The following is a 12,512-nucleotide window of genomic DNA, read 5'->3' as shown; positions in this document are numbered from 1 at the left end:
CATACAGAAAAACCCGAGAAAATAGACCCATCTGTGTAACGATACTCCAATCTCTAACTCCGTAAAAAAGATGGTCATAAAACAATGGGGGATACTGAACACTGGGAATTTAAAGATGACACGACGAGTGTTCGCGTTCAAACGCAATCAGAACATTCAAGATGTTGTCGTTCACACACACCCTAGGATGAAGAGAGTGGAGTCACAGCAGAGACTCTTGAACATCCCTTCCCCCATGGGCCACCATCCATGTGGAGTATGTAAATTCACAAAGAAATGTACATGGGCGAACGTTAAACTCTCTTCACCTTGGAGGTTGAAACATCTGACAAACTGCAACTCAAGTAATGTGATGTATGTGTTGAGGTGCCCTTGTGGACTCCTGTATATAGCGATGACAGAGAAATACTGACATCACAAAAGCACGGTTCAGGTTTGAACAATGATGGGTGTACCACCTTCGAACTGATTCTCATGGACTAAATGATGATATTTCATGAGGGTTCATTGAATAGAAGAAAGCAGTACACTGGATAGCATTTTTGGCATTTATCATCATAAAGTCCCTAGTTTTACTTTCATGGGTGAAACACTCTCTAGTAGTACTATCAGAAGAGGTGTCTTTTCAACCTCTGTGAGACCGAGGGAAACTGGCCAAAGTCTTATAAATACAAATAGGATTATAGATAGTAAACCCTTATTATGGAGGGTCTCTATGCTGCCCGATATGATGGAAGAGGAAAAATGATGTGCAAAAACATTTTATATGCCTAACGGTGTATAGGGTGAGAGACTGCATGTCCCAGAATGCAGTACGAGAGGTGAAGGTGAAGGAGGAGTCTGGGAACAATGGGCCTGGAGTCAAGTCTACCCCCTACACAGAATTAAATTACTTGACTTTCAGAAACGCATGCATGGATGTAAGTACTTCTGGAGTAAACTCCCCTGATGATATGCATGGCCTCAGAACAAAGTAAGCTTGAGATGTGGCCGTGCCCGGGACCGGAGCGGGAGACTCTAACAAACATGCAGACTGAGCGAGTGACCACACCCACTTAGGTCCTAGTTTCCTCTCCCACTCTCTGGCTATTGGCATCAAACACATGTACAAATGATGGATTACCCCAAAATACCCTCACCTGATAGCTTTAAAAGCTAGGTTTTTCTGACGAATGGCCACGACACTAGGCGGCTGTTCTAAGGGGCCTAATAGGAGATGAGTGGGATCTCTGCCTTGACGAAGTAAGTCCTACAACTAGGATATTGAATAAGGAGAAAGTAAGCAGCTCTACTAAGAGCAGTAGACAGGTTACTTACCATTCTCTTTAGTCTCTCTCAGTACTTTTGTTTACTCTGTTCTCTCTCACTATAACTAAAGTAGTTTGTCTCAGTACCTAAGACAACATGATTTTTACTTTATTTTGTCTACATTGTATGTTCTTCCAATCTAACAAAAATAGTTTGTTTGGCTTCTCTGCATTGTCACCTGATACTGAACCAATCATAGTGGGGCAATATAGCCGTTACCCTTCTCCAGCATTTTCCCATACTTTTGGTACCTTTTTAATTTCTGTATTATATATTACCTCATGACCCAAGAGTGTGACTACAGGAGAGACCCACCCCGAACAGGTCATGTACCACCTAGCTAAAGAGCTCCAGGTATTAAAATTGTCCTTGTTTTCCACTTGTTTACTGAATGGGGATAGGAACACACTATGCTGATTATATATTGTACATCAGTGTAAATATAGTCTCCTCACCTGAGCACACATCTTTGAGTATTTGTCTAACAGTGCTATATAACCTTCATCGTTATTTTCTGTGGCGTTCAGACTTTGGTTGACAGCTGACCTGAGCCAAGATAACTCAATTTTTTTGCGCTTATTTAATATATAAACAATATCTTGTTGCTGCTTTTGTTTTTACCCCATAGGTTGTTGCGTATAACAAAACCAGTTGAGAGGAAAGGTCCTATCTTTATATCTATGCTCTCTCAACACTTACTACTTTCAGTGTAGGGGGGCGTAGACACAGCCCTGATGAATGCCTTACACCCATGGCTTAATAGAGGCAGAAACATGTTGACATGAATACTTATTCATATACAGTGACATATACAGGCAATTATACCTAAGTATGCCTCCTGAATTGACCCCTTGGTAATCTTTTAAATTAACCAGGGATACCACCAAATTAAAGGATACTTTAGTGGTTTATCCCACTCACAAAACTGGACCTAAATCACTGTCCTGAAAGAATAGAAAAATCTAAGAACTCCCTCAGAAAAGCTCCATTCTGAGGTCAAGTTCACCCTGGTAGTACCATCTTACCAGGGTGAGACGGGTGGCAAATGATGAAGCATGTCACATTAAGTGAGTGAACCATTCTCATCCAATTCTTGGAATTGCCTGGTGTTTAGGTTAAGCACAGTTAGCAGCACATAGGGAACCCGCTGGGTCTCTGTTAATGACCTGCAGATCAGATGATTGAGCTGGTAGCAGACTTATGAGGGCACCTCGCCATTGTTTGTGTCAACCTCCCTGTGGTTGACGTTTAATAAAAAGACATTGGAATATACTTAGTAGTGTCCATGGACTAAACCACACTGTCTGTGTCTTTTGTCTCATGCCAGCCCCACACTGCATGGCACGTCACAAACAGGAGTCTGCTCCATGACTCATTATTGGCTGTACAAGTAAGGTATAAAACTAAACAGCCAAGAGGACATCAGATAGCTAAACACTAACAACAGCAGCATTCTCAAAACATTTTGTAGACGAAAAGAATTCCTCATCTCAAGAATTGAAAAGAGAGTACCTCATGTAAGGATCAACGCTGAGGTAAACCGCTTCGATTAGTACTTCTGAAAAATATAAGAAAACGAGATGATAAATAAATAGTTCTGCTACAGTGTGGCAAAAGAAACACATCTGTTGTTTTTTTGTTTTCATAGATTACATCTTCCATAGCTCTGCTGACAGTCATTTTGCAATGTTGTGTGGTCAAGGTTTTATTTTTAAATTGAAATGCATTAGACAACATTAATAATTTAGAAGGGTCACAGAAAAAAGTCTTACTTTTGAGAGAAGATATGAGAAATGGGAGGGCTGGTTTGATGACCCATTCAGATGTGTGTATTATTTCAACCACTACCAGTTGTTAAACAGCTTTGAAATGTAGTGTAGCCGATTGGCCCTAAGGCCTCATTGATGGGGGAGGGTCACAGGCAGGGTGGGTGGGGGGTTCTTTGGGGTGGTGGTGGTGGTGGGTTTAGAGGGTCACTTGGGGAGAAAAGGTTTGGGTGGGAATCTGTTAAAGGGTAAATTCTCAGTTCATGGTATGTGCTGTAGCAATCTTACAGTATATATTTTTTATATTTTGATGGCCATGAGATATTTACATAGTAATGGCAGATAGGAGGCTGCGTATATGTTCATTCAATGTTTGTGGGCTGAATAATATCCTTAAGAGAAAATGTGTTATCACTGAGTTGCGGCTAATAAACTCTGAATTTCTCTGTTTGCAAGAGACGCATGTCCCCTGGTGGAATCGTAGGATTTTATCTGAGTTGGGATTTACTTGTTAGCAACTTCTAGACAATCCACAATGAACAGGGGGGTGGCGATCTTGGTGCGTCATGGTATAATAAGTACGGGTAGAGAGAGGGAGGACAATCTGGGGAGGTGGGCTATTACCGAGTGTATTTTAGGGGGCACTAAAACTGCGCTTTGTACAGTATATGGTTCAAATTTGGATGAGGCTGAGATTTTGGAGTTTTTGAAAGTTGAATTGGCACTCTGGGGGACCCCATTGATATTATTGGGGGATTTTAATATACACGGGGATGTGCAGACATGAGATTCTTATTTGGTTAGGTATAAAGGGCGTAAGCCTAAAGTATTTAGGGCCTTGCAACAGTTGTTACAGAATCATGGACTAGTTGAAGGGTGGACGGCAGTGAATCATGGAGATCCGGGGTATACATTTTTCTCATCCCCACACAATAAATTTGTTCGGTTAGACTACATTTTCTTACCTCAGTTGCTGACCGTTGGTGCAAAGATGCAGGTGTGCCCCCGTATTACATCGGATCATTGACCCGTGGTTATGCACCTTGCTAGTCTTAGACTCCCGAGGAAACAGCGGTCCTTTACATTTAACAAAAAACGTTTAAGTGATGAGTAATATGTTTGTCATATCCGAATGTGGGCTACATTGTTTCTGGATAGCAATAGAGGATCGGCTGCTCAACCAATGAAATGGGATTCTTTGAAAGCTGGGCTAAGGGGTGAAACGCTCAGTTATGGCTGGGCTAAGCAGAAGCGACAGAAAGAACAAATGCTGGGTTTATTTGAGGAGCTAAATAAGGCTGAGTGTGAACTTATACAAGCGGTTAGAACAAATGTGGATAGTAAAGAAGCACGAACCCAGGCGGCCTGCTGTAAGGCTAGGATTAATGGGGTATGGAGTCAAGAAATTGCTGCTCAGTTTAAAATACATAAGGAAGAAAGATATGAATATGGTGAAGCAACTGGCAGATGTCTAGCGCAAAGATTGCGGGGTAGACAAACTTCCCAGCGAATTTAAATTTTGGAGGATGGTAAAGACCGCACAGCTGAGACCATAGAAGGAATAATGGAGGTCTTCCATTCGTATTATAAAGAATTATATACTCAAGATTTAGTGGAGCAGGACAGTATAGTGCGGCATTTGCACAATTTTGATCTACTTGAGTTAAGGTTAGTTGAACGGGAAAAGCTAGAAGCTCCCATTACCATGTTAGAACTCCAGACATCATTAGATGGACTTGCACTAGGGAAAGTGGCAGGGCCGGATAAACTCCCCTTGGAGATTTATCCAATAGTTTTCTCTATTATAAAGGACGATATGTTGGCCACTTTAATAGAGGCTCAGTCTGGGAACCCCCACCATCTTGGGATGATGCCAATATAGTGAATTTTAACCCCTTGCATGCTGATGACGGCCCCCATCCGTCATGCACTACGGCGCTCGTGTGCTCATGACGGCTGGGGGCCGTCATAAACCCGCCAACTCGCGATTTTGCCGCACAGACGCAGAATCGCAGCAGCATGCAAGGGGTTAAAAAGAAGGATAAGCCTCCCAGGCTTCCGGGGTCTTATAGACCCATATCATTAATTAATGCTGATGGGAAGGTGTATTCAAAAATTCTTGCAACTCGGTTAGCACAAGTTATATCACCGCTGGTATCTAGGCATCAGCATGGTTTTTTGACTGGTAGGAGTACGGTTAATCATCTACATAGGGTTATTGCGCTGCTGGATTATGCTGCTACACTGCAAAAACATATAGGTATAATTCTTTTAGATGCTGAAAAAGCATTTGGCCACATATCGTGGTCCTTTTTGTGGGCTACAATGGGAAAGATGGGGTTTGGCCCACACTTTTTGTTAGCATTACAGACTATGTATAAACGCCTGCAGGTTAAAATTTGTACAATGGGGAAAGAGTCATCTTTTGTATATATACCAAGGGGCACCCGACAGGGATGCCCCTGCTTGCCTTTACTTTTTGCTATCTATATTAACCCATTGCAGCAAATATTGGATACCACGAATGGTATACAGTCAATGGTAGTGGGGCAGCATCAGGTACGTGTTCTTGCTTACGCTGATGATATAGCCGTAGTAACATCTGATCCAGAGCAAGCACTAAGGGAGATTGGGAACCAGACTTAACAGTTCGGGGTAGTTGCCAGGTATAAGTTAAATGTCTCTAAAACCCAGGTTGTCTGTACTGAGGGATTGTGTCCTGGTGAAGTACGTATTACACCTGAAGCAATATATTTGGGAATAAAGATTAGGATGTCACTTCAAGAGATTGTTGAAGTGAACTGGGCAGATATATTAGCTTCAGCAAGAATACAATTGGAAAAAGTTGAGTGTCTTCATTTATCAATGGTAGGACAATGTAATGTTTAAAAATGTGTATACTCCCCAGGGCAATATATCACTTCAGGATGGTACCACTAGAGCTGACACAATTACAATTAACGCAGCTTCAGTCTATTGCAGATAGGCTTACATGGGGCTGAAAGAAAACTCGGCCTGCTTCTAAATATATGATGCTACCATTGGTACTTGGGGGGTGCCGAATTTGATTTTTTATTATCTAGCTTGTCTTCTGCAGAGCATGCAGTACTTGGTGACCGGGATTGAAGCAAGGCCATTCGAAGCTCCTAATATATATTAGATGTTGATGGGGACTCAGGCGAGTGAGGCTTTGGTTAAGTTCGTTGAACCAAGTTACTTTAAAAGAACGCAATTTAAAATTGCTACTGCTGCATATAAGGTGTGGAAGTTGATACGCAAAATTGTATCTATAAGCCGGATTGGATATTACATACCTGTTTATAATCACCCCTAAATTTGGCCTCCTCATTCCAGGAGGCAGGGTGCATTATATTAAAGGTGTGGACATATAAGTGCATGCCTATATGTCCCAATAGTAGTGTTCCCAATCGGAAACTGCTATATGTTTAGCGGTCAATAGGATAACATGGGCTGCCAACCGGGCACTCTTGACTAGAGGCCAGCCAAGAGAATATCAAGCACTGGTAGTGGAGTACCAAACAGATCAGCTGGTGTGAATGTTGGAGCCTGTGGCTCCCATGGCCCTCCAGGACAAGTGGACTTGGTCCTATTCCATTTTGCAAAAGAAGGGGGAGGCCACCTATTTAGTTGACCTAGGCACCCCAAGGAGTCCTCACGGAATTCTCCATGTAAATTGCCTAAAATCCCACCAGAAAAGTGCTGACATGACCATGTTGATGTTCACTGATGGAGGTCAGGATGAGGAAAATGAATCCCTCCCTAACCTACTGTCAAACAGCCCCCAGGATGGATCAGTTCAAGGTGTTGTCTTGTCTGACACCCTTACTGCAACACAGCGATCTGATTGCAGGCAAGTCCCTGGTCAGATTGCTGAGCTCTTCTCCGTGTCCCCTGGTCAGACAACATGGTATACCCATCATGTGGACACTGGTGACAGGCTCCCTGTCAAAAACCAGATTCACAGGTTGTCAGACCAAATTCAGGCTTGCATTAATACTGAGGTCAGCAAGGTGTTACAGTCCCTGGGGTATTCCAGTGACACTGGACCCCTAACCTCACTAAAATGATTGGAAACCTGAGATGAGGTTGTGTGGATTACAGGGTCTCAATGCTATTGTGAAAACTGATGCTCACCCCATTCCATGAGCAGATGAATTGATTGACAAGTTGGGTGTAGACAAATTCTTGAGTATGTTTGATTTAACATCAGGGTACTGGCAGATTGGATTCACACAGGGAGCAAACAAGAAGTCAGTATTTTCAACCACTAAAGGCCACCAACGGTTCAAAGTGTTGCCTTGTGGATTAAAAATGCTCCTGCCACCTTCCAGAGGTTGGTGAATAGAGACCTTTCAAGATTGGATTACTTCAGTGCAGCACATCTAGATGATATAGCTGTCTTTAGCTCCACATGGAGGATCTCCTGGTCCACCTCAAGGAAGTGTTACAGTGCATGCATTAGGCAGGCCTAACTATCAAAGCCAGCAAGTGTCAGATAGGGTAGAGTTTTGTGGTGCATTTAGGCAACCTTGTAGGCGGAGGCCAATTACAACCTCTGCAACCAAAGCTTTAGAGAATTCTGGACTGGGGAGGCTTCCAAAACTCAGACTCAAGGTAGGGTATCCCTGGGATTCACAGGAGGTTTGGGAAGGGTATGGGACTATTGTATCCCCACTAACTGAGCTGAAGCAACCTACGAATTTCAGATGGACCCAGGATGCCAAAAGGCATTTGACACCGTAAAAGAGGCTCTGTGCTCTTCACCAGTACTAAAAGGACCTGACCATGGAAAGGAATTCATTGTCCAAACAGGTGCTTCTGAACATGGGATTGTGTCAGTGTTAGCACAAACCAATGATGAGGTCCAGGATCAACCAGTTGCCTGTATCATCAGGCAATTCTTCCATAGAGAGCAGTATTGGAGTTCCATTGAGAAAGCATTTGTTGTGGTTTGGTCCCTGAAGAAGCTGAGAAGCTACTTGTTTGGGACTCACTTCAAGGGTCAAACTGACCACAGGCCTTTCAGACGGCTGATGCAGATGAGAGTAGAAAACCCCAAACTGTTGTTTTGGTCCATTTCCCTACATGGTATTGTTAGAACTGGGGGTCACTAGTTAGCATTGGTATACACCTTTGACCAAATAGGGACCCTTGCTTCTAAGTCAGGATAAAGGGATTACACTACTGTATAACCCCTGCTAACCCGCTTGGTAGCTTGGCACAAGCAGACAGGCTTATCTCAGAGGCAGTGTGTTAAGCAATTGTGAATATACACAGCAATACAGTGAAAACACAACAGATGGACACCACATAGGTTTTATAAATATAAGTATTCTTTATATAGACTTAACACAAGACCACAAACGACAAAAATCCACAATACTGTACTGAAAGTTGACTTAAAGATGATAAAAGTTGCTAAGTTCAAGTTGGTGATAAATTCGACACAGTTCTCACAAAAGTACCAGGATGCATAACACAAAATTAACAAAAGGCTCACAAAGGGAGATGCGTTGGTTCCGTGCTCCGGGGGAGAGGAAGCTTCGCACCTCAATGCTTGCGCAGAGTAGGGGATGCGTTGTGATCCTTACCGGTGCAAGAGTGATGCGTAGGTTCTCGGCCTGCCGCCCGGTTGCGATGCGCAAGATGGCGCCTCGATGCGATGCGACAATCCTGGTGCGATGCGAGAAGATGGCGCCCTTGATGCGTTGATGCAACAACGATGCATTCATGCCCTGGCAGCGTAGTGACGACTCTGTACTTTGGAGCCGGGACAGGCCCTGCAACAAGCTTTTCTGGAGATGGGATGGCAACCCTCTCTATGGCATCACGCTTCTCTGGTGATGCGACAGCAGACAGTTGCGACGAAGACACACTTCCTGGGAGATGCGGCGGTGGCACGTTTCTCTGGCGATGCGTCGACTACAGCCCCACAGCGTTATGTTTCTTCTCGTTGCGTCATGCTTCCAGCTCCCAGCGACACGCAGGCCTCTGCAGATAGAATTCCCAGCAAGGAAATTCAGAGAGGAGCTGGAGATGAAGTCTTTTATGCCTGAGACTTCAGCAGGAGGCAAGCACAAGTCCAAGCCCTTGGAGAATATTCTGTAAGATGATGAAAGTTCTCAAAACGTTCCTTCCCCTTTTCCTTGGCAATAAAGAAACCACTGCAGGCCAACGCAGCAAACAGCACACTGGCAGATGGGCAGTCCAAACTCCTGCAGCTTCCGTGGTTCTTCTCCTTGGCGATATGTTTGTCTTGTTCCCAGAAGTGATCTAAAGTTCTTGGGATTGGGTTCCAATATTTATACTGCTTTCTCTGAAGGCAGAGGGGCCTATGCCCAGTTCAAACCAGTTCTGGAGCACTCTGTTTTCATGACTCCTTCTTTCCTTTCACAGTGCAGGTCAGAAACATCTGACGTCCCACAGGAGGTGGAGCCAGCATTGTGGAGGGAAAGCACAGCCCTGGAGCGCTTTATTGAAATGATTCCTTCTCTTGTTTCACAGTGCAGGGCAGAGACATCAGCCGCACCCCAGGGGTGGAGCCAGCATTGTGGAGGGAAGGCCTAGCCCTATTGAGGTCCCAGGTGCAACTCCTCCTTCCCATCTAGTTGCAGATCTCCATATTCACCACTGGGCTGACTCATTTTGTCTCCGTGAATCCCCCAGCCCTGTCACTCAAACTCCAGACAAGGAATACACAACCTAGCAGAGGCAGGCCTGGATAGTTAGACAAGAAAATACCTACTTTCTAAAAGTGGTATTTTCAAACACAGAATGTTGAAACTAACTTTACTAAACAATGTATTTTATAATTCTGAGTTAAGGCATACTAAATTTGAATTTCTACCATGTTCCCTGAGTCAGTTAGGATAATAGGATGTAATAATCTAACTGCCCATTCTGGCCTATGGAGAACAGGTAGCCTTGCAATAGTGAAACATGAAAATGGTTGTAATTCACTTTTAGGACATGCTACACACACCAGTGCATGTCCTACCTCATACTTACAATGCAATCTGCCCTTGGGCCTACCATAGGGGTGTCTGATATGAAGAAAAGGGAAGGTTTAGGGACTGGCAAATGGGTGCACTTGCCAAGTCGACATGGTAGTCACAGACTGCACACAGGCCTTGCAATGGCAGGCCTGAGACACACTTTACAAGCAGCTTCTGTGGGTGGCACAACCAGTGCTGCAAGCCCACCAGCTGCATTTGATTTACAAGCCCTGGGCGCACATGGTGCACTGTACTAGGGTCTCACAAGTAAATCACCCAATCATGGAGTCACCAATTAGTACATCAATTTAACATAGGGAGCACTTGCACTCTAGCACTGAATAGAAGTGACACAGTACTCAAAACATATAACCAGAAAAAAATCATAAACAGAGGAGGCAATCTGACAAAATGGAAGGGAGACTCACGCCAATGATGCCAGGTCTAACACATGGCACCTCCATCTGAAATGTGGGGAGAACTACCCATCCCCTTGGAAATTCTCTTCACTAAGGCGAAAAAATCTGTACAGATCATCAGCATTGGCGTGTTCTGTACCAGGGCAGTGTTCCCACCGTAAAGTCCATACCCTGTAGGGAAATGGACCACCTCAACAACTTTGGGTTCTCATCCCTCATCTACAGTAACCATCTGAGTGGCCTGTGGTCGGTCTGAACCAGGAAGTGAATCCCAAACAAGCATGGTCTCAACTTCTTCAATGCCCAGACCACAGCAAATACCTCACGCTCAATTGCACTCCACCTCTGTTCCTGTGTAAGAAAACCTCCTACTGATGAAGGCTACAGGTTGGTCTAGGCCGTCTTAATTAATCTGTGATAGAATAGCCCCCACACCATGCTCTGAAGCATCTGTTTGAAAAATGAATTCCTTTGAGAAGTTGGGCGCCTGAAGCACGGGTGCTGTGCACATGGCAGTCTTCAGGGCGACAAAAGCCTTCTGACAGGTGTCAGTCCAGTTCACTTTCTTGGGGTGCTTCATGGAAGTCAGCTCGGTCAAGGGTGCAACAATGTTGCCATACCCCTTGACAAACCTCCTATAGTACCCTGTGAGTCCTAAAGAGCTCTCACCTGTATTTGTATTTGTATTTCCGGTTTATATAGCGCCAACTCACCGGCAGGTCTCAAGGCGCTTTTGACCAAAAGGACACAACATCTTACTCAGCAGGATAACCAGAGGGGGGCACACTTAGGCTGAACTCAAAGCCTCTCTGAATAGGATTGTTTTCAGGGACTTCCTGAAACGAAGGAGATTTCCTTCTTTACGGAGGGACTCAGGTAGTTTGTTCCATATTTTGGGGATCAAGACCGAAAAAGATCTTCCACCTTTTGTAGCGAGTCTATAACGAGGACAGACAAGCAGTTGTTTATGTATGACGGAGCTTGTCCGTAGATCGTTTTATGGGTTATACAGAGGCTCTTGAATTCAGACCTGTGTCTGAGTCTTTGGGGGTTCCCATGCCAGGATGGTATTGTCATATAGCTAATTATTTTCTATATACTGTGTTAAGTTAGCATGAGCTTATTAAATGTATAAACGCCATTTTACCTTTCTGCCTTATTTTGCACACGACGCATAATTGTTGTTTTAGCTTTCAACCCAGAAGAGCTTCGCGATTTACTTGAGAAATAATATGTTATTGCTCTGATATCAGTTTTGCTCGGTACACTGTCTGCACAGTGAGTGCTGAAGGCTGCAAGGATAACTTAGATTTAGAGAAACAAGGAGGACCCCACATAGAGTTATACAGGACTGTGGGGAAAGACAGAATTAAAAACTGACAAAGTCCCAAGTCGGTGGACAGAAAGGATTTGTCCTGTTTTAGTGTTGGTGATATGGGTCTAATAGTATCAATCAATCAAAGACATTTATAGAGCGCACTACTTACCCGGAGGGTCTCAAGGCGCTTGGGGGGGGGGTGCTGCTACTGCTCCAACAGCCAGGTCTTGAGCTTCTTCCTGAAGGAGAGGTGGTCTTGGGTCAGGCGCCGGTTGGTCGGGAGGGAGTTCCAGGTCTTGGCGGCCAGGTAGGAGAAGGACCTTCCTCCTGTTGTCGTTCTTCGGATGCGGGGGACGGCGGCGAGGGCGTGACTGGCTGATCGGAGGTGGCGTTTGGGAGCGTAGAAGTTGATGCGGTTGTTGAGGTAGCTCGGGCCTTGATCGTGTAGGGCTTTGTGTGCGTGGGTGAGGAGATGGAAGGTGATTCTTTTGTTGACAGGGAGCCAATGCAGGTCTCTCAGATGTCCGGAGATGTGGCTGTTTCGTGGGATGTCGAGGATGAGTCTGGCTGAGGTGTTCTGGATCCGCTGGAGTCTCTTCTGGAGCTTGGCGGTGGTTCCGGCGTAGAGGGCATTGCCGTAGTCCAGTCGGCTGGTGACGAGGGCCTGGGTGACCGTCTTCCTGGT

General features: G+C 44.7%; 1 protein-coding gene across 1 annotated transcript in view; it reads right to left on the bottom strand.

Moving 5' to 3' along the window:
• The window catches only part of LOC147727409 (prostaglandin reductase 1-like), an 841,629-nt gene that overhangs the window by 619,272 nt on the left and 209,845 nt on the right, over positions 1-12,512 (bottom strand). The window contains exon 3 of the mRNA XM_086963105.1: positions 2,821-2,866. Coding sequence (XP_086819231.1) covers positions 2,821-2,866 — 46 coding nt within the window. The remainder of the gene's footprint in view (positions 1-2,820; positions 2,867-12,512) is intronic.

This window comes from Lissotriton vulgaris, chromosome 3_1 (assembly GCF_964263255.1).
Source record: "Lissotriton vulgaris chromosome 3_1, aLisVul1.2, whole genome shotgun sequence".
Taxonomy (NCBI): Eukaryota; Metazoa; Chordata; class Amphibia; order Caudata; family Salamandridae; genus Lissotriton; species Lissotriton vulgaris.
The sequence above is the reverse complement of the archived record's forward strand: the minus strand, read 5'-3'. Positions and strand labels throughout refer to the sequence as shown.